The sequence below is a fragment of the Phalangium opilio genome, unplaced genomic scaffold (assembly GCF_054372755.1).
Source record: "Phalangium opilio isolate 3A_F unplaced genomic scaffold, DU_Popi_V2 ptg000070l_1, whole genome shotgun sequence".
In the NCBI taxonomy this organism is placed as follows: Eukaryota; Metazoa; Arthropoda; class Arachnida; order Opiliones; family Phalangiidae; genus Phalangium; species Phalangium opilio.
In genome coordinates, this window is record NW_028324182.1 from 12,010,161 (window position 1) to 12,029,767 (window position 19,607).

Here is a 19,607-nt window from a genome sequence, read left to right on the forward strand (position 1 = left end):
TCCCGATAAATGCTATTCGATACTTAATTACTTTAGCAATAAAATAAACGGACTGGACAAAAATTAGAGATTCAAAATTACAGAGGATATTAGCTTTTCGAAGTCTCCCATGATGAAGTATTTTTCAAAGTGCAACGTAACTTATAATTTGTAGAATTTCATCAAACATCTAGAATGATTTAAACTGGTTTGATTATTTAGATTTCTATTATAGTAGTAAATACTAAACACCTATCATATCGTCCACGATTATCAAAGTCACTCTGAATATGTTCTCAGGGCATTTTATTCATGATAAACAAACACCAGTAAGAAACGATTTGATGTCGATTTTTCATAGAAACGTTAGCAATATTTTTGGAAGTCGAGTATTCAGGCAGTACCTAGACCACATATATTTAGAGAGGGTACCCCAAAAATGTACAGAGGAAACGTCGCAGCTAGTCTTCACGAAGCATATCGTTTTTAAAAGTTTGCTGAGGGAGAAATTGCAGCGCTATCAATATGGATTTAAAGACGTTAAAAAAAATGTGAGCTAAGTTAGAAACCGCGCGATGGGTCGGTGACCTTTCTTCCCTCTTCCACCCCGACCCCTATAAGAGTTCAAGACTAAAAATAAGTAACGCGGGAAAAGATTAAAAGAAATATTTTATATTGAAACCTCAAGAGCTGAACGAACATAAGAAAAAAATAAAAAAAATAAAACCCAGAAAATTCCGATTCTCACACTTACAAAACATTTCTTTGTAAAACTTTTAACATCTTGTTATTTCGAGTTCGAAACAAAGAGTCGTTGATTGACAAGCGTTTCTAAACTTTTCTGACTCAAAATATCATCGGCTTGTTTTCATTTTGATATAAAAGTGTAACATACTATAAAGCAGCAATCAAAAGGGTCCACCCTCTCGTATGCCTTAAAATAATAATAAGAAGACCCAAATAATACTGGGAGGCTGTTTAAAGGTACTTGGACTGACACACCAGCACCACCACCCATGAGAGATAAAACAGGCGCCCCAGAAACGATATCTGTTGGGCGAAACTTAGTAAACCGTGAAATAACCAGACCTTTTTTTAAAAAAATAAAAAAGAAAATGAAGTTTCTTCTCAGGAGGCCCAAACCGAAGACTATGGGGGTTATATAGGAAAAGGAAGAGTTTGGTTTGGGTAAAAATAGACGAAAACAAAAGGCTGCCATCTTCTTCTTCTTACCCAGGTCTATTCCCCCTAAACAACAAGAGATTGCCGCCCTCTAATATACGTTTATACGAGACTGACATAATAATATAACCAACCGCGTGTACGAGAAGATACACATTGTGTACATCGTCGAATTAGATGGCCTCTTAAGTAGGGGAGAATCAAAAATAATACTATACATGACCTCCAAACTAGGTGGAGATGTATAAAGGGATGCTGATAAGATGAAGATGAAGATGAATTTTTCCTCTCAAGTATCCATCCTAAAATGCTTGGTTTTCGTGAGGAATTATTTTTTTCATTCCACATCAAATTGATCAATGCTAGGTGTCGATAAAAATCGAGCATCAAGTTGAATGGTAGACCCATTTTTACAAACGAAGGGTGTTTAGAATTTTGACTAAATGTAATAATGTTTGGCAGATTCACGATTTTTTATGGTTTTCTTCTAACATTTCAACGGATGACTAGGGTAAACACTACAGCATTTGATTCACACAAACTTAAACTCTGTTTCAATAATTATAAATTTTTATCCATTTTAGAGGGCGAAGTGAACTTGTCACTTATAGCCCATTAATGTTAATTTGGCTTCTCACATTTTCCAGTTATTAAGCATTAGCCAATGACTTTCATGCCTTCATACCACGAGAAAAAAAACGAAGATTACGAGTAATTTCTTCTCTATTTCACCATCACTTTAAATAATATTTTAAAGTAGCTACACGGTATTCCATGCAGCTCAAGGGATTCAACTCCAGGGAGGTACAGATCGAGTTACTCAACTGAAGTCTAAGCATTTCATAATAACAAGCTTTTACCTCAAAAAAGGTAGCGATCATACCGCGATATGAAAAGATACTAAAAGACACCCAACAAATTTTTTTCCAAACCAGATATCCTAATCCACAATAACAATTCAAACCCGCACAATAAAGCGTATTATATTTTAAAGAACGCGGGGGATTTTGGGCGGGAGATATGAAAAGAAACACGCCGTTTCAATAAATCTGACCTCAAGCATTCCATTAGGGGTCTGGCAGAAGTCTAACTTATAAATAATATACAGTTACAAATATCATTTATACCAAGCTCTGACACAAAAATATTTCATATCGGAATGTCTCTCTAAACATTCATTGCAAATGCATTCATTACAAAAGAAAATAAAAATAAAATTAATTAAAACTCTCTTAATTAAGACGTTTTTATCTCTGGAAGCGGTAATTACCAGGACGCGTTTTCACTAATGAGGTGGGTGTTGGAATTTTCTTTTTTTTTTCTCTCTCAAGAAGAAAAGTGGTTGGTTATTCCACTAACCTTAATGTAACCGTACGTATAGTTTAATCTTGTTTAAGAAATCAGGCATGCAACGTTACGCTAGTCAAACAATTAAGGTTAAAGAAAAAGAAAAAACACTTCACCTTGGAAGTGTATAAAGTTAGTTTCTCATGATGCAGGCCGGGTGTTTAAAAAGAATCAAGATGAGGAAAATTGAGAGGCTTTTAGGTTCTCAAACAATACAAGGCAAAATTTAAGTCGAGTTCATATTAAATATTTGAATATTTTTAGTTTACTGGAAAAAATACTAATATTTTGAACAGTTAGTGCAGAGTTACTAACCAAAACCCTTACAGGGATAGTTAGGGAGAACTTTTAAGTCATTAGTTGTTTTCCTTACTCTTTGCCTGGAGAAAGGTTTGGAGAAATCGAAAACAAACCTTACTAGGCCTAATATTTTTAAGAGTACTTGTAAGCTTTGTTTTCATTAGAATAAATAATTCACCTTCATTCAAAAATGTTTACTGCTTCGGAGCCAAGTTAAATTTCCAGGGAAGGTAAACTCAATGCGAACATAAAACCTTAGAAGGATGAGATGAGAGATAAGATTATAAGATAAAGAAAAGGAAAAAGCGTGTGTATATATATAAAAAGGCATAAACTCAAGATGCATGCCCATTTGATGGCGTTAGGGATGGGGATGAGGGTCAGAGGGTGCGAGCCCACTATTTCAACGTCATCCAAGCTTCATCTCGATCGAGTCCTTGGGTACATACACACCACTCGAGGATAAATAGAGCACCAGGGGGTGGGGGAATAGAGGATGGGTGATGTAGATGACGTGAAAAGGCTCTAATTTGAGTAGTTGAAGGGAACCTCAAGATGGTCACGCTAGTTAAAAAGCTTTCCCTTAAATTTCCGAATACCAAAGAAAAAAATAAAAAACTACGTTGAATTTTTTGGAGGCACGAATATTTAGTCATCACTTAACCCAGATTTGACTTAATATTTTTTTTTCATGAGTTTAGGAACATGACCGGGTTAAAATTTAATCAAGGGGTAGGCCTAGTCTGCTACTTGAAAATTGAAACACGTCCAAAATTATTAAAAAAAATATTCCCACGATTTCCTTAGTTCCTTCGATCGTTTGTGCCTTTGAAGTCTCAATTTACTTGTTGAGCTATACAGTGGACATTAACTGCTATATAAAAAAACCACCCAAATATAACCAGGCGGTGTAATAAAACCAGGGAACTCTCAAGTAGGTACCTCCATAAATTGCTCATGAACTCGACGCGAAATTAATCAAGAGATCTGTTGAGAAATTATATTGGTACTTAAAGAAAACCTATCCAGATTGAATTCTTAGATCGCCCCCCGACATCGACATAGCACGCAACATGGGTAAGACCATAAGTTTATTTATAAGATACGCTCCATAAGTATAACACTACCTACACTTGGTAATGATAGAGACTTACATCTCGAGCTAGTTCGAGAATTGAAGTCCTACACTCGGTGGTAGTTAATTTTGTAGTCCATCTAGGTCCTATTTAGTCTGTACCAAGTCTTTGATAGCACCTTATCGCTTTACCTGGAATCTATGACCTGCGTCACTCCAGTTTGTAACCAGAGATTAACAAAACTTATGGTGAACATATCTTACGAACTTATGCTAAGACAAAATCGTAAAAAATAACAGTGACTCGGTGTGGCGTGCGGGCGGTTTGGCGCGAGAATTTCAAGGGTCGTTACTCGATTTAAAGCGAAAGATTGGCCAGAAATTGGCGCTGATGATCTTTAGGCAATAGAATATAGAGAGATCATAAAACCCATCATGACTTTTCACGGGGGCCCCTTAAACCTATACGTAACATCAAATATTTTTCGGTGCATTTGTTCCGCTAGAAACCACCAACCAAAAGCGACCGGGGCCATCCATACACAGTTAGAGCGCGCTAAAAAACCACTTTGGAGGGAAAATATTTTGGCGCCAAAAAATTATGGTGGTTGGTGGCGAAAAACGCGTAATAAAATGGCAGTCAGCGAATAAGCACGATTTGTTTGTTCTAAGGTTAAAGAGATCAAGGATATTTTATTTTTTTTTCCCTCATTGATAGCCCACCGAAGTTTATTTCCCAAAAACCGTTTAAACACGTAAGGGAGATTGGGAAAAAAATTGGGCATATAAGAAAGATTTTAAGTCATTTCCCATAAATACGTTATTTGACTCCCACGCAGTTAAATAATCTCACGCTTACATGGAAATGCGGGAAAACGAGAAAGTATATATCATAGATAAACAAGATTAGCAACCCCCAACTTGCCCTTGAAAAAAAATGACCATTTTCATTGCGCCATCATGGTTCATACATTTGAAAGTGGTGTAATTAATGAAGAGAATTACTTCTTTAAAAGTTCCAAGATGCCGAAAGACATGTCATTTGTAACTCAATTAATAAAACAGTCGTACATTCATAGCTCCAGACAGAAGCCAGCAAAACCTACACTCTCTTAAGGCTTAAAAAAACTGGAAATCCTTAAAAACTATAATATGGTTATCGTCTTCCTTTCAAGATCTTCGACACCATCATTCTCACCACCTCCCAGTATTTTGAACATATCCCAATCTCATTCTCCTAAGCCTTAGAGGCCTGCTGGAGTCCTTTACCCGAAAAAGACTAGACGTTTGCACTTTCTATTTAGGGAAAAATCATCCTTACACCCCGAAATAAGTCGAAAATTACAACCGGGGTTTTTGGTATAAGCTAGACTGAATAAGCCTTTTAAATCTTTACCCTATGATGGAGTCGTAACTCATAGGGTTGGATACGCTTTAAGGAAATGGGAAGTCTAGATTCACTCGACGCGTGGGGGCCCCTCATCTATGGCCCAACATTGTAAAGTATACCCCCTTCTCTTCCCCGAAATATCCCGTTACAAGGAGACCCATAGAGTTTGGGAGAAAACGGGGTCATCCGAGGAGGACCTGATCCCTGACGATGGAATAGATATTTCGCGGTGAAAGTCCCGACAGTACCAGGGGTTGTATGGAATGAAAAACATGCAAAGTGTATAGGGCCTAACGCGGCGAGGGAAAAAGTAGAGTAGAAATTCTAGGATGCTTCGACCCCAACCCCAAGGGATGGCTATTTTGAAACGAAGGGTATTAGACCAAGAAATGAAAACAAACACATTCGGTTTGACACCCTATATAATGGTACGGATCATGGCTATTGGCTCAAGTAATGGTATATTTTTGTTCTGTTGAATCCGTATTTAAGAAATAGGGAAATAATTCATATGAAAAGTACACCATTAGACCCTGTATTCTGACAATTCACACACAAATTCCTGTATAGCTCATAGATGAATCATCACGCGTGCATCTAAGGTGTAAGTAACAACCAACTAACAAGATTGGAATTTGACATCGAGCGTGTAACTCTCAGCTTTCCTAAGACGAAGAAAAAAAAATAAATACTTGGGTATAAGAAATATTTCTAAAAAATATATTTTTGACGTCTCCCGTCGTTCGTGGTTCATTTAGAATTGTAGAGAATGTAGAAGACTAAGATGGGGCGTCGACCCCATACTGATTTTGACAAATAATTCCAAACGCAACGCAACTCTTCCCCCAACAGGAAAAAAAAAATAACTTCCAACAACCACTCCACCCATGAATTATGCAGGTACCATCGATTCTTAATGAGTTTGTACCAAGATTTTAACATAACTAGTATACCTATAAGATACTTATCTTGTAGCTAACTAAAAGGCACTTCTGTTTCAATCAGACTTTAGATATTATCAGTTCGAATAACTTATGCATTGCTGGGACTCTGCATGGGGAAGATTTAGGTTATAAGATAAACCATTTTGAAGGTTAATTCATCGTTTACTATGCGAGATTCCGGATTCGAAAGATTTCCCGCCAAAAAAATAAGGCGGGAGAAAAACCACTCAGAGATCAAGATTACGCTAATTACTATAGCGGTAAATATTACTGAACAACACTAAGATTAACTTATTTTAATCTGCTTTCAGGCCTAACCCCGAATGAATCCATTGTAAATCATTTTACCATGATTATCTTTTGTTTTTCTTTCAAAGTTGCTTTTAGTTCGAACCTTTTTTAAAAGAACCCAGAGTATTTAGCATCATTTGTAAATAGGACTTTAATATACACAAAGGACTTAACAGCATCTCTGATAGAACTAGAGGTAGATTCTTAATCCATCGGAGAGGACAATTATGAACATTTTGCTTAATTACTCGGGCCCTGATTGTTGTAACCCCAAGTATTTAGTATCCTTGGAAAGAGGAGAAATAGGACTATAACATACTCAAAGGACTTCCCTGTATCTCTTATAGAACCTGAGTTCTGTCGTCTCAAAGTGAAGGTGACAAAACGAGATGTTTATGATAAACCCTTATAGCACCACTTTATTTAGGGTTTCAAAGTCACTATACGTACCATTCAAAGGAAGCCGCTCTGTTAATGAATGAATGTAATTTTCACTACAACCCGGGCCGATTAGGGTCAAGAAAGGTTTACGGATATATGACGCGTAACACAGCCGCCAAACAAATTTTAATTTTTTTCCCCCCAAAAAGAATTTAAGATGCTGCATGAGCGGGTTCTTCTAAGGATTTTTTTTACAGTTTTCTTAAGTCTAACAAATAACATAAAACGTCGGTATAGGCCTAGCCGTGAAAATATTAAACGCCTAATTTATCCCAGAAACGGGATGAAAAATTAAAGAACTGTATACAGAGAAAAATGTTTTAGGCTTAAGTCAAGGGTGTTGGAATTTAGAAGCTTAGTGTAAAGGGATTTCTTGAACTTGATCTTTTCATCTGAACTTTCTTAGAAAACGTGTAAACGTAATGACCTTTTCGTATATACTTGTACAGAAACTATGGCGTAAATTCTCAATAGGAGCTTTTACTAAAGCTCAAGGCTATATGCCATCGTAAACAGTTTCAGGCTCAAAATTCATAGTTGGCGACTTTGTCATATAGTAAAGGCAGAGTGTGAAAAATTGTTATGTAAGATGTTTGGTGATTAAACTAAGGAATCCGCTAGTTAATAAGCACGGAAAAAGTCATTAACTCGACGTTAAACACGCTACACCCCTACCCTAACTGTATTTTTCTTGTCACCCTCTATAATCAATTACCAAGGATGGAGTTACAATTTTTTTTTTCTTTTTAAAAACACAAGAGTTTGCGCAAAAATTGACGACATCTTATTGAACTTTATCTTTCTGCGGTTTCACTCTGTGAACTAATAAATCAATATATTTTCCTCAATTTTCTTGAAATAAGATATATTTTTTTATTTTCAGCGATTTCCGTTCGTGATTAGGTCTGTGTCATTTTCCGAAAATAAATTTCAAATAATCGGTTAATTTTCAGTTAGTTAAACGAGTGGTAAATTACCGAATACATAATTAAAAATGGAATATTTCAGTCTTTTTGGGTGAAATTTACGAAATCTGCATGAATATTCAAAGTATATGGGGAAATTTCACGGAATATGTTGCAATACCAAACCCGAGGAAATTTAATAAAATCCTACCACGTGACTGAACAACTTCTGAAAACAATCCCCATTCTTCATAATTTGACCCTAGAGTATTGTCGATATAATTAATAGGTTCTTATAAACCCAGCGCATATTATTGGAAAAAATAAACTGTTATTTCGTAAGTAAGTTTTCTTATTTGACCGCTTAGCAAAAACCCGCACAGCAAAACATGTTTTCATTATTAATTTTGGGGCAAAACCAAGCCCCTCAGCTCATAGACTATAGCATGCGGGGAACGATGGAAAAATCCTTATGTACAATGTCATTAGGGCTTAATTACAAGTCGGCGACTTTTTTCTTTAAACCTCCAATGATTCTATGAATAAGGGAACATTGAGATGATGTCTCTATAGAGGGAACAAGAAACTATCTTTTTCAATAGCGTAAAATGGAATAGGAAAAAACAGAATAAAATCCGTCAGCGACCGTGTCCAATTTGTATCGAGAACTAAAAGGAAAAAAAAGACGCCAGGAACCCAGGATCAACCTTTTGTTTGTTTGCGACGAATCGAGAGAACGGCACGGGGAAGTAGTAAACAAGATAAAATGCAAGAAACACTTGCTATAGAAGCAACAAGCCTGAAACCTCTAGAAAATACTTAAAGAAAGAAAAAAATGCGCGGAATCACCGTGATATCACTACACGTCAATGGTTGGTCGGAATGGTTCAAGATAAATAACATATCCCAAGAAGTAAAAAAATCATCTATAACCAGACCGCACAGGCCGAATTTTGTGCTTTGAAATGTGTTCTACCAAAGCCTATCGAACTCGTAAAATATAGTGGCTTTTTTTCAGCCGGCCAGCGGTAAAGGTTCAATAAGCGCCGTTAAGTCATGGTTTATCGACAGGAGGTCTGCTGGCTCTCAGACGTAAAAACGTCAATGGAAGCTGCGATTACAATGATTTGTATTGGTCTACTTTAATCCGCCTATTGTTGTTCTACGGATTGAGACGCGATTCTCATCAATGATTTCGAGGTTTGTTCGCATTCAGTGGTGGGAAATTGTTTACACGAAGAGCGTTAGAGCAATTGGCATCGGTGCAGAACACGAAACCGACGTTTTCTTGGTACCTTGATCGTCCTGTGGTCATTCAAGACGGTTCGTAAACAACCAAGAATGACCCGGATGAAAACGAAGGGGTGGTTGTGTTCGTTTTTTTTTACTGACCATGTCATAAAACAATAGTTTTCAGATTCGAATTGATACCTTTCATACCAGGAGGTCCGGCTACTTGGCGGACAAAGTGCAGTACAAATTAGCCTCGCTAGCCTGGCCTTCTGGTGTAAATGGTATCAATCCTCCCAGTCTGAAAAATAGGTATACCAAATCCCAAAATTTCAAAGTTTGGTCAGCTGCGTTATCCAAGGCGATACGTGGATTGAATCTTTTGAAAACCCAGTTTTCTTGACCCAAGTCTTTAGTATAACAGTACATATTACAAATTGATCTACGACATCCCTAAAGGCTTTTACAATTTGACAAAAGACCTAACTCATAGTGCGAACACAAAAACCAAAAAAAAAAATATAGACAAAATTTTGAGAAATCCGTTACCTTATTTTATAGGAATTTCATCCATATTCACTTCAATTTTAAACATAGAGGGTTGTGATTTTCACGGGGAGTCGCTTTAAATCTTAAAACTGAGGGATGACTGGTTGTGTTTTTTAATAATCATTAATGTCTTCATCGCTATAGCATGATTACGAGGTACCATGAAAAAAATTTAAAGAGCGTTTGTAAAAACCGAGGGACCACACATTTCGTTTTCAGTCCCTGATGATGAAAAAAATAAAAAATTAGAGGGGCTAAAACTTTACAGCTGTAATTTTTTCCCTCCATAGTCTTTCTTAATTGTCTCTTTTTCACCGTGGGATTATTTTTCGCACGAGTCTTACGCCTAGGCTATAACTTGGTATAAAGACAGAAATAGATTAACTAGAAGTTATCAAATCACCTCTAAAATAGTTTGTTTTGATTAATTTTCAAAAGGTGAAAATTTAGCCATCAAGGAATGCTGGTTAAAATAAAACGATAAATAATATTACTACTACTATTACTTTCCGTTTAATTTACTTCCGGATTATGAAAACGAAGAAGATCCTTTCTCAACTATCTTAATCCTCTTTCAAAAACTTCGAGAAGAAAAAAATACTCAATCTTGTAGAATAGTATTAAAAGTAAGTACTTGAAAAATAAAAAGGAAACCGAAATTGATACGTGATAGATTTACAAAATATCTAATTCCATTCAGTCTAATAAGTGAAACAGAGATAGAGATCGTCTCATTACATAGCTTAAGGGTTAAAAAAACATGTTAATTACTTTATGGATACCGTATTTTATATTAAATTGAGTGTACTTTAGTGTAATTAATTACGATATCAAGGGCAGTGTAACAAGTATCGCAACGGTAAAAATGTAACACTGTATAGAATATAGGCGTAAAATTTCTAATTTTAAAATAACAAGATATGTCATTATAAAACAGGTTTTTCCCCTTCAATTTAGTAAAAATATTTGATTTGTAATATCTAACTGCCAATACTAGAGATAACACCAACACATTGCTATTTTTGTCACTTATCATATTTGTGACGTAGACAAGACGTTCACAATTATTAATAAATAATAAAATTCACATCAATCTCCCTTACATGTATTTCTGCCCTGACTGATCATCTATAGTTATTGAAAATAATCGAATTTAAATGTTTTAATCATTAGCTTCCCCCCTCTGAAGCGTTCTGTTGCATGTTCGATAGCATTTTAACACGTGACACCCTCGAGAAATTTTAATCACACCAAGAAAGGAATTAAGGTTACCGCCTAAATATTTTTTCTTCTCAACGCTTCAAGTCGTCTAAGTATCTTTCTTCGCTAATAAGTTTAAAAAATACTAAAAGTACAACAAAGGTAAGGAATCCCATTTCCGTTTAGGCTTAAGAAAGAGATACAATACAACAGGTGTGGGTGTAGTCCCCGTTAGAAAATACCTACACGAAATTTCTGGTGAGGGAGCTATAGGCCTAGGCGATTGGGGAACCTCAGAAATAATAAAGAAAATAAAGGTCAAATGTTAGAGACACTCTCGAAAAAGAAAAAAAATCGTGTTTACATTAATATCGTTTTGTATAAAACATAAAAAAAATTAGGTCCACGCCCTGTTGGAGATATTAGAAGATTCTCCCGCTCTATAGAAAGAAGTAGTAATAGCGGCTTACGTTATCTTTTCATAGACACAAACATACATAAAGGTAGATTAGTGCCAACATCCCGCTCTCTAGCGCATCATTCATCTTCGCTTTTCAACCAACAAAAAATATTGCATTACAACGCCATAATCTTCTTGAAAGGTGTTTCTTATTTTTTTCTTTTTTTCTTTTGTGAAAATGATACCTTCTTAATAGACCTATCCTAGACAAAGGCTTAGAGGAGACTTTTGTAGACATGCTGGTATATTTAATGCCTATTTTTTTTTTTTTTTTTTTAAGAAACGTGTTCTGTGAAATTTTAATATGACCTAGTTTCATTTAGAAATGATGCGATGCTCAGACAAGACCTATTTAGACTTCTAAAAACTTGGCTTGTCAAACTGAATTTTTAATTTCTTTTTCTGCTGTTGCGTATATGTTCACTCAAATGTGTTTATAGGATCTAGGTTTTTACCTTACCAAATTAAGGCAGGCGTGAAGGCTGCCAAAAACAATTTGCTTTATATATAAATTCGAAGTTTTTTGTTTAAAGAATAACAAAGTTGGTAAAGGGAAGGCAACACCTTTAAAAAAACACGATCATCTTATACAAGTAAAACATTTCGACGTGACATATTTTTATCCCGCGTAAAATGCTGTCAGTAATTTGGGCGATTACGCTAATTAATCACGGTAATGATTACCTTTCATCCCTGAACTCTATTTTATAAAGGAAGTTTTCCCAAGCAAACTGGAGTGAAAGAAATTGTTTTACATTTTAGGCGGTATTAGGCTTAACGTTTCCGAAATTGGCAGTTCAAAGTACAAGTGCGAGCTCCGTTGCCATGGAAACAAGCAGGAGATGAAAGTGATTGTGATCCCCCGATTGGTAATACCAAAAGCGGATTATGCTTCACACATAAAGTACGTATCATGAACCTGGGGGAGCTACACGATAATTTCGAAGCGCCTCGTCTAGGACCTCCTCGCGCGCGGAGGCAAATAGTTCGGTCACACCATGGTAACGCGGCTCATTCCGCTGTTAACAAGGAACCGATTTACTAAGTACAAAAATTTCATTGGCTAAATTTTAAGTGCAGGGCTGGACATTTCTCGAAGGTAACTCGCTGAAATATATGTGTCGTCTGCTCTAGTTTCGTGAAAGGTTTTTTAAATTAGGCTTAAAATGTCCGAAGTCGCCGATGTCGGAGTAGGGTCTGTAAAATATTCATTACAAGGAATTATTTATAATTTTGAAGAGGATTTTTTTACAACTGACGCCTCAGGAATAAGGCGAAAAGTTGTACAGAAACTAAAAGATGATGGGAAGCTTGAAAATATAATTCTAACGATGGTTGAAAATTATTTTACCCTAAAAAAGTCTTCCAAGGCAGAGAAAGGTATTCGTGGCAATTTCCCCTGTGTTTGGAATACCTGGCTTGTTGAATATACCTTCGATACTACAAATTGTATTGCGATGGAATCTAGTGAAACTGAAAGGGCCCTCATCATTAGATGGATAGCTAATAAAGTAGAGAACGAGAGTGCAAGGTTTGAAAGAGCTTTGGACATAGCTAATGTATTAACTAAGCAAACCCATAAACAACAGATAAAATCCACATTCGAGAAAAAACCAGTACGTAATATTGAAACGGACAGGTTATATACATTGTGTAGGTTAGGTGGAGGATGCTTAGGGGAAATGTGGAAAATTAACAAGCAAAATATGCAAGTATATTCGAAGATTAAAATGGGCAAAAAACCACTCACACAGGATCAGCGAGACAAAGCTCATTTGCTTTATAAAATTAGCTTATCACTTCGTAATATGGATCAGTATCCGCGAGATCTCCCTCCGGCGTTAATACACATTAACAAAGGCGGTTTGCTTATTCCTCATGTAACGCTATTGGATTGTGTTGGAAAGTTAAGTGATCTTGTAGTTGAAAATTGGATCAAATGGACAACTGGAACAGATCAATCCAAAGAAGTGTTAAGTAAGCTTTGGTTTTACGTTATAACTAGAAAATCTTATTAATGATTTCTTTTCTTAGAACTAACTATGTTAGCTTTAGCTAATAATGAAGAAATTAAAGCCTCATTCCATAGAGCTGCATCCCAAATTGAAGAGGTGATAAATAGAGGATTCTCGTACGAAGACTTAGAAGAATTTCGTAAAGCCTGGCACAGAAAACTAGGTCACGCAAAATTAGGAGATCTATTTCGACAAGCAACTCAACAAAGAAACGACCGAAAGGGAAAACGAGGCATTGGGGGTCAAAATCTTAGGTGCTATCTCTATAGAAATACACTAAATAAGGGTGGGAAAAAACTGAAATGTACACAAACCACCTCTATCAAAGCCAAGAAACAAATTAAAGTTTCAACCAAAACTGAAGGAGAAAGTCTTGCGACAACTAAAGTTCCTAAGACAACTAGAAATGTTTCAACCAAAAATGAAAGTCCTACCAAGAAATCTAGTAAAGTTTATGCTAATAAAATTCCATGTCCTATCAAGAAAAACGCTTCTACGAAAAAGAAAGTTCCTATCAAAAAGACTAGTCAAGTTAACAAAAACAAAGCTACGGAAAAAAAAGATATCACAACCGAATCCAAAGGAAAAAGTCTAGTCGGTACAAAAACCAAAGGAAAAAATCTAGTCACTACTAAAGGCAAAGAAAATAGCAAGGTACAAGCTGCAAAAAACCTTAAAAGAGCTGGGACCACTAGTTGTACCGAAGGGAACAGTCCTGTTAGAAACAAACGTGGCAGAATTTTTGGCAAAACACTTATTAAATGAAACTTCAAATGTGATATTTTCTGTAAATCAAAATTCATGAATCCTCAAGTGTGATAAACTATTTGATGTATTTGGCTGTTAAACAAAATATGAATTTAGGATGTGATATTTCTCTTCAACTATTTGGCTGTTAAACAAACTGTATGAAATTTCAAATATGATAAATTTCAACAAGGCCTATTGTATGTAAACAAACTATATGAAACAGATTTTTTATTATTATTTTAATATTTGATGTAAACAAACTTCAAATTTGATAATCACGCCCATTTTTTTTTATTTAAACAATTTGGTCAAAATAGGAAGAAATAAAACAATCTTTGTATTCTTATATAATTTTATTAATTTGATATGGAGAAGTTATTTGGAAACTTGGAATATATCCAAACCTATTTTTCGGTAATTACTTTCAGCATTTTGAGAAGTTTTTGTACAGTTTTTTATAAGTAAAGCCCGAACCCCAGGAGCATAGTTCATGCTTGTTAATTTACTCCCAGAAATATATTTAAGCTGACTAAAAATGGTTTCGATAGCGGAACCATTTATTCTTACTGGATAAATGTATTTTGACGGGTTACGCGTAATAAAATCTTCTGCCAATCCACAAAAACCAAAAACACAAATGCGCAGAAGTTCCCAAGTTTGCCACGCTAAGAATTTTTGGCCAGTCTGTATTTTCAAGTTTTCTTCGCAGAGAAGCCTTTCAGTGGCCCAGCATTCAAAAAATTCTAATCCTTTCTTCATCGACTTTATAGGCGCAGCATCCATGGAATCCACCTTATCGTGAGATAACAATCCTTTTTCAAAAATAAGATGGCAAGCATATAAAAAGTCATGACATGCCATCACAGAATCACGGTCATCAGGAGGCGATTCAGATTTCGGGTTAGCATAGTTGTAAAGCTCTCCCAGGACTTTGAGATCTTGCATTATTTTGGCAGGTACAACATTTAGTTTTGTCCAACTATCCCTTTCAATGTATGACAGACATAAACCTTTTACTTGCGCTAGCTCGTGGGAATCTCGTCGACTTACTTCTCTATCATACATATTTATTATCTGTTCCCAGCCAAATTGAATATTTCCCAAAATTGTAAAGTCTTTGGAACCCCCAACTTGCGAATGATGCAGTCCATTAATCATGTTTTTAAGTTGATGGGTTGGGCAAACTATCCAGTTTATAAATCGGTCTTTCAGGAATGGGTGTTTAAATTTTGGCTCAATGGTAAAATTAAATGACCCATCTTCGTTTTCAGAGTTACCAAAAGGTGTGTCTCTTCCTAACGTGTGTCGTAGTGCGGTGACGTTGCAACTACCACCATCACATACTAGCGCACTAGTCTCCAAACCCACACTTTGGAAGGCCCAAAGGACTTTGAACAAGGTGTCAGTTATCACAGAGGCCGAGGCCGGCTTGGATAGCATGAAAAAGGGGCCTATGATATCAAAACTACCCGCAATGCACCTCCACAAATATTGTAAGACATACTCCCCTTCTAGCGTTTCAGACAGTGTGTTTTCCTTGTACATGTCACCAATGGAAGGCAAGTCATTAGCATCAAGGGCACATCCAATAAACTCGTTGCTATTTGAGTTCCAAATTACTTTACCGATTACTTTTACTTCATCAAATATAATTGCTCCTTCCGCAGGTGGTTTATTGATCCCTGGATAGTTAACTGCGTATTCTCGAAAATTGTCGGCTTCACACTTGAGATGCTGTAGATCAATCCCTTGCTTCATTTTAATTTCACAAACTTTACTGCGAAGTGTATGCACGCTAGGTAATTTGAGAACTTCGAAAGAAGCCAGCGCCTCGTAAGCAGCAGGTGATCTTGAAAACACACTAAGGGCAATGCGATATGTTAACGTAGACCAACGGTTCCCGCGAGATCCTTTTTTATTTCTCTTTTGGTCATTTTCAAATTCATTTCTCTCGGTGTCTAACTTCCACGCTCTCTTTAAGGCTATCCCGAGTAATTTGTTATTTTCGCCAGCTTCGTTAAAAATTTGTTCAAGTAGTTGTTTATCCTTGGAATTAATTGCGGCTATTACATCTTGCATTTTTTTATGTTGCTCCTCATTCAGATGCACACTGGCTTCTACAATCTTGGCTTCCAGTTGTTTTATCTTCTTGTTAAGTTTACCACGCAGACACCGATTGTTGTAAAATCGTTTCGATCTGGATTTCGGCGATAAAATGCTTATTTTACAATTTGATGAAGCTGAAACTCTCTTTAATTTGGTCCTGGGTGTAGTGTTGGTTTTCCTTCTCCTTTCTTTCAATATATAGCTACAATTAAACATATTAATTAACCTAATTGTTTGATTATTATTAAGATATAATAATTTTTCATAACATGTGAAATTTAACTTGAGGCAAAATATTCATATTATAATGTTAATTTCTTTCAAATAATTTTTCTAAGAAACTAAATGAGCTTCCCAAAATTTTGGATCACCAGCTAAGAATTATTTTCTAATATATAATATTTAAATTTTAATAATTTAGAATTAAAATTTTGAGCCCTTATAAAAAGTATGTTTTCATATAAATAATTAATTCATTATTGCCTCAAATTGACTCCAAATGGTAAGATAATTGATGGTAATTTTGTACATTTACCTATTTAAAAGACGGCACTTCCCACATTTATAAACCCCACTTTGAATGTTATCTTTGGGTGAATTGGAAGGTGGTGTAAACCATACACTGCATTCTACAGATTGATGCCTTTCAAATGGATACTTGATGTTCTCTAGGTTCTTGGTGTTAAAATTTCTGCAGTCTTCCTGAGATTATAAACCAAAGCAAATTGAGTTAAATACGTAGACCAGCCATGTTAAAAGAATGATTTTTTAAGAAAACCATCCAATTTCGATCATGTTAACTTTGAAATGTTTAACAAATTACCGCAGATATCCCAGGGCAAAATACGTGGTCAGTACTTAATGATGACAATGCTTTTTTGACTATCTCGAAATCCACCTTCTTATCTTCAGATGTGAAGGCTATATCTTGCGTCGCCTCTTTAAACAGAATCGCTTTTGTCATGAACCCGCTGATAGAAAAGAGAAGCTTTATGGGGGAATATAAATAATTGGACGAAGCTATCATCGTGTCGTCTCTAGTCACTTCTAATTGTGATAAGCATCTATCACGGTCCCTCGTAATAGAAATATTAAATCCAGCTACATGGAAAATTTAAATGTGATTAATCTATAGACTGTGGTTTATTACAATTTTAAAAAACTTACATAAAGTCTTAATATAGTCTTCAATTGCCTTTAACGCTGTAATTTCATCGCTTTCTCTAGCAATCTCAAAATTAATTATGCTGGTCGAGTCCGTTTCAATTAAACCACTAATTTCAGCAATAAACCTTTTGGGGGCTAAATTAGAGTCGTCCAAAAAAGTTTCATCACCTTTTCGTTTTAAAGTATTAAGGGGAATTTCATTTAACTTGTGGTCATTATGAAATAGCAATTCTGGCTCAATTTGAGTAAATCTTGAGCACATAGGTTTTATGAAAAAGTTGCATTGTGCTGCCACATGTTTCACGTAAATTGGCGGTGGTAAAGGTTCTTCATCGTTGTCAGAAAAACTTTGCGATTCAGTTTGAGACGAACGACTCTCAGTTTGAGACGTACGACCCTCAGTTTGAGACGCACAACTTTTAGTTTTAATCTTTTTTTTTATTTTAACAGTTTCTAATTTCGACTCTGACACTAAGGATAGATCAACTTGAGATCCTTTTGATAACTTTGGTTTGAGATAAAAATCACACTGAGTATATTTATGCTTGGGCTCTTTAAGAAGCTGGGCATCAGTTTTTTTGCGAGGCATTTTTGGGCCACTGGTCAGCCAAGGCTTACCGTCAATGTATGTAGTATAGCTTTAGATATGAAACGAATTTGCAGGGAATAGCGCGAACTTTCCGTTTAAATTTAATAAAATATATTCATAATAATAAGGCGACACGAAATTGTTAGAAACTTACGATATAACCGTTCAATATTTATAAAAGAATACCGAGCCAAGCCGCAAATTCGCCATTAGAAATTCGGAGTTTGGTCGACTAGACTTTTCTACGAAAGGAGGGAGGTCCGATTTAAAGAAAATAGTTTTCGAGCCGTCGTTCATTGGAAAACGTTTTTATAGGTTAAGGCTTTTGATTGGTTAAACGCTTTTTCGTTCGTCTGCTTAGTTTTTACTTCGGGAAAGTCATGAAATCCATGGCCAAAGCTATGGAAAAGTGGGACTTACGTACTTTATGTGTGAAGCATAATCCGCTTTTGGTAATACTTAAAAAAACTCTTACAATTTTACGAATTTGTTTTAGACCTAGGCTTAACACGTTTCTGATATTGGCCAGTTCAAAGTTCACGCGCGAGCTCCGTTGCCATAGAAACCAGAAGAGTTGAAAGTGATTGTGAAAGATTGGAAATATTTAAAAAATCTCTTACAATTTCACGAATTTGTTTTTGATCTAGGATTGTCAAATTCTAGTTAAGAAGTAGGCATAGTGCTATTACAACTCTACGGGATATAAAATCGTGCTGAAAAGGCGTGGTATGATAACATTTCGATCACCCAAAAAGGGTCAAAACTCTTCAAAACCACTCGAGTCAAGAAAAATATAAAAACGAAAGGGCGGGAAATTTACAAAATTGAAAATTCACTTGTAAAACATGTATTACATTTGTAAAATATAATTCATCACCTTCGTTTAAAAAAAACTGGTTGTAAAAACTCCCGGTATTATACATCGTAATATAAGGGGTCATGACCCCATTTGAAAGAAAAAAGAAAAAAAGCCAGTTTGAAACTCCCATCATTTAAGATTTTTAAGTACATTCGATGGATTCGACGGAGTAAAAATGTTAGGATAAGAGGCTTCTTTCAGAATTTAGATCCGAGTGCGGAATATTTAAAAGAGTGCCTCTTTGACATTGCCAAGAAGGCTTGCATGCAAAAACGTAGAGGAAAACTAAATGAAATCCCATTCTGAACCTCACAGTATACGTATCAATGTTAAAAAATGTTATTTTTGTTATTTCCCTCTTGTTTATGCCTCGAAAAATTAGCAATCGCGATAAAACAAAATTGTTATTTTCAAAGGAAGGTTGACACGTTCGATTATAAAATTTCAAGTTTCTCGGCGATGATTTGACCGATTTCGATTATTATAATTTTAATTAAAAATATTTTAAGGTCTGGGTCGTCTCCAAGTGTTATTTGTAATATTTCCTGGGACATTTGAGGTCAAAGGTTACTCCATTTTTATGGCGAAGACATTTTTTACACGCAGTTCAGGTATAATTATTTTAAATATAAACTAAACACAAAAAATACGAAGTAATTAAACCGTTTACCATGGAGAAATAATATTGGAGTGAGAATAAGTTTCCTTTAAAATGCCTTGCATTGCATTCTGGCAGATTGCTAGCAGCCAATGGGAACTTGACATTTCATTAGAACTTATCATCACATCAATTCTCACGGATGTCACAACCGCAATAAAAAATAAATA

The 19,607-nt window shown here is 35.6% G+C and overlaps 3 protein-coding genes and 1 long non-coding RNA gene across 11 annotated transcripts in view; 2 read left to right on the forward strand and 2 right to left on the reverse strand.

The window, feature by feature from the left end:
* LOC149661668 (protein amalgam-like) overlaps positions 1 to 19,607 on the reverse strand; it is a 40,600-nt gene that overhangs the window by 19,229 nt on the left and 1,764 nt on the right. The gene's annotated exons all lie outside the window — the stretch shown is intronic.
* Positions 1,624 to 2,320, forward strand: LOC149661670 (uncharacterized). The gene is made up of 4 exons (XR_016369122.1): positions 1,624 to 1,672; positions 1,746 to 1,872; positions 1,942 to 2,031; positions 2,097 to 2,320. It is a non-coding gene; the product is annotated as an uncharacterized LOC149661670 (long non-coding RNA).
* Positions 12,170 to 14,387, forward strand: LOC149661671 (uncharacterized). 3 transcript variants are annotated; one of them, XM_089843227.1, is made up of 4 exons: positions 12,170 to 12,673; positions 12,762 to 12,824; positions 12,883 to 13,270; positions 13,328 to 14,381. In XM_089843227.1, the coding sequence occupies exons 3-4, from the start codon at positions 12,976 to 12,978 to the stop codon at positions 14,071 to 14,073; spliced, it is 1,041 nt and encodes a 346-aa protein (XP_089699353.1). In that variant the 5' UTR covers positions 12,170 to 12,673; positions 12,762 to 12,824; positions 12,883 to 12,975; the 3' UTR covers positions 14,074 to 14,381. The 3 variants fall into 3 exon arrangements, with proteins under 3 accessions (XP_089699353.1, XP_089699352.1, XP_089699354.1); XM_089843226.1 differs by having other exon boundaries at positions 12,170 to 12,392; positions 12,453 to 13,270; positions 13,328 to 14,387; XM_089843228.1 differs by lacking the exon at positions 12,170 to 12,673 and having other exon boundaries at positions 12,691 to 12,824.
* Positions 14,393 to 18,706, reverse strand: LOC149661672 (uncharacterized). 2 transcript variants are annotated; one of them, XM_089843225.1, is made up of 5 exons: positions 18,075 to 18,706; positions 17,332 to 17,969; positions 16,988 to 17,265; positions 16,700 to 16,866; positions 14,393 to 16,366 (listed from the first exon to the last, which is right to left on the reverse strand). In XM_089843225.1, exons 2-5 carry the CDS (start codon positions 17,918 to 17,920, stop codon positions 14,434 to 14,436), a joined length of 2,967 nt encoding a protein of 988 aa, XP_089699351.1. In that variant the 5' UTR covers positions 17,921 to 17,969; positions 18,075 to 18,706; the 3' UTR covers positions 14,393 to 14,433. The 2 variants fall into 2 exon arrangements, with proteins under 2 accessions (XP_089699351.1, XP_089699350.1); XM_089843224.1 differs by having other exon boundaries at positions 17,332 to 18,706.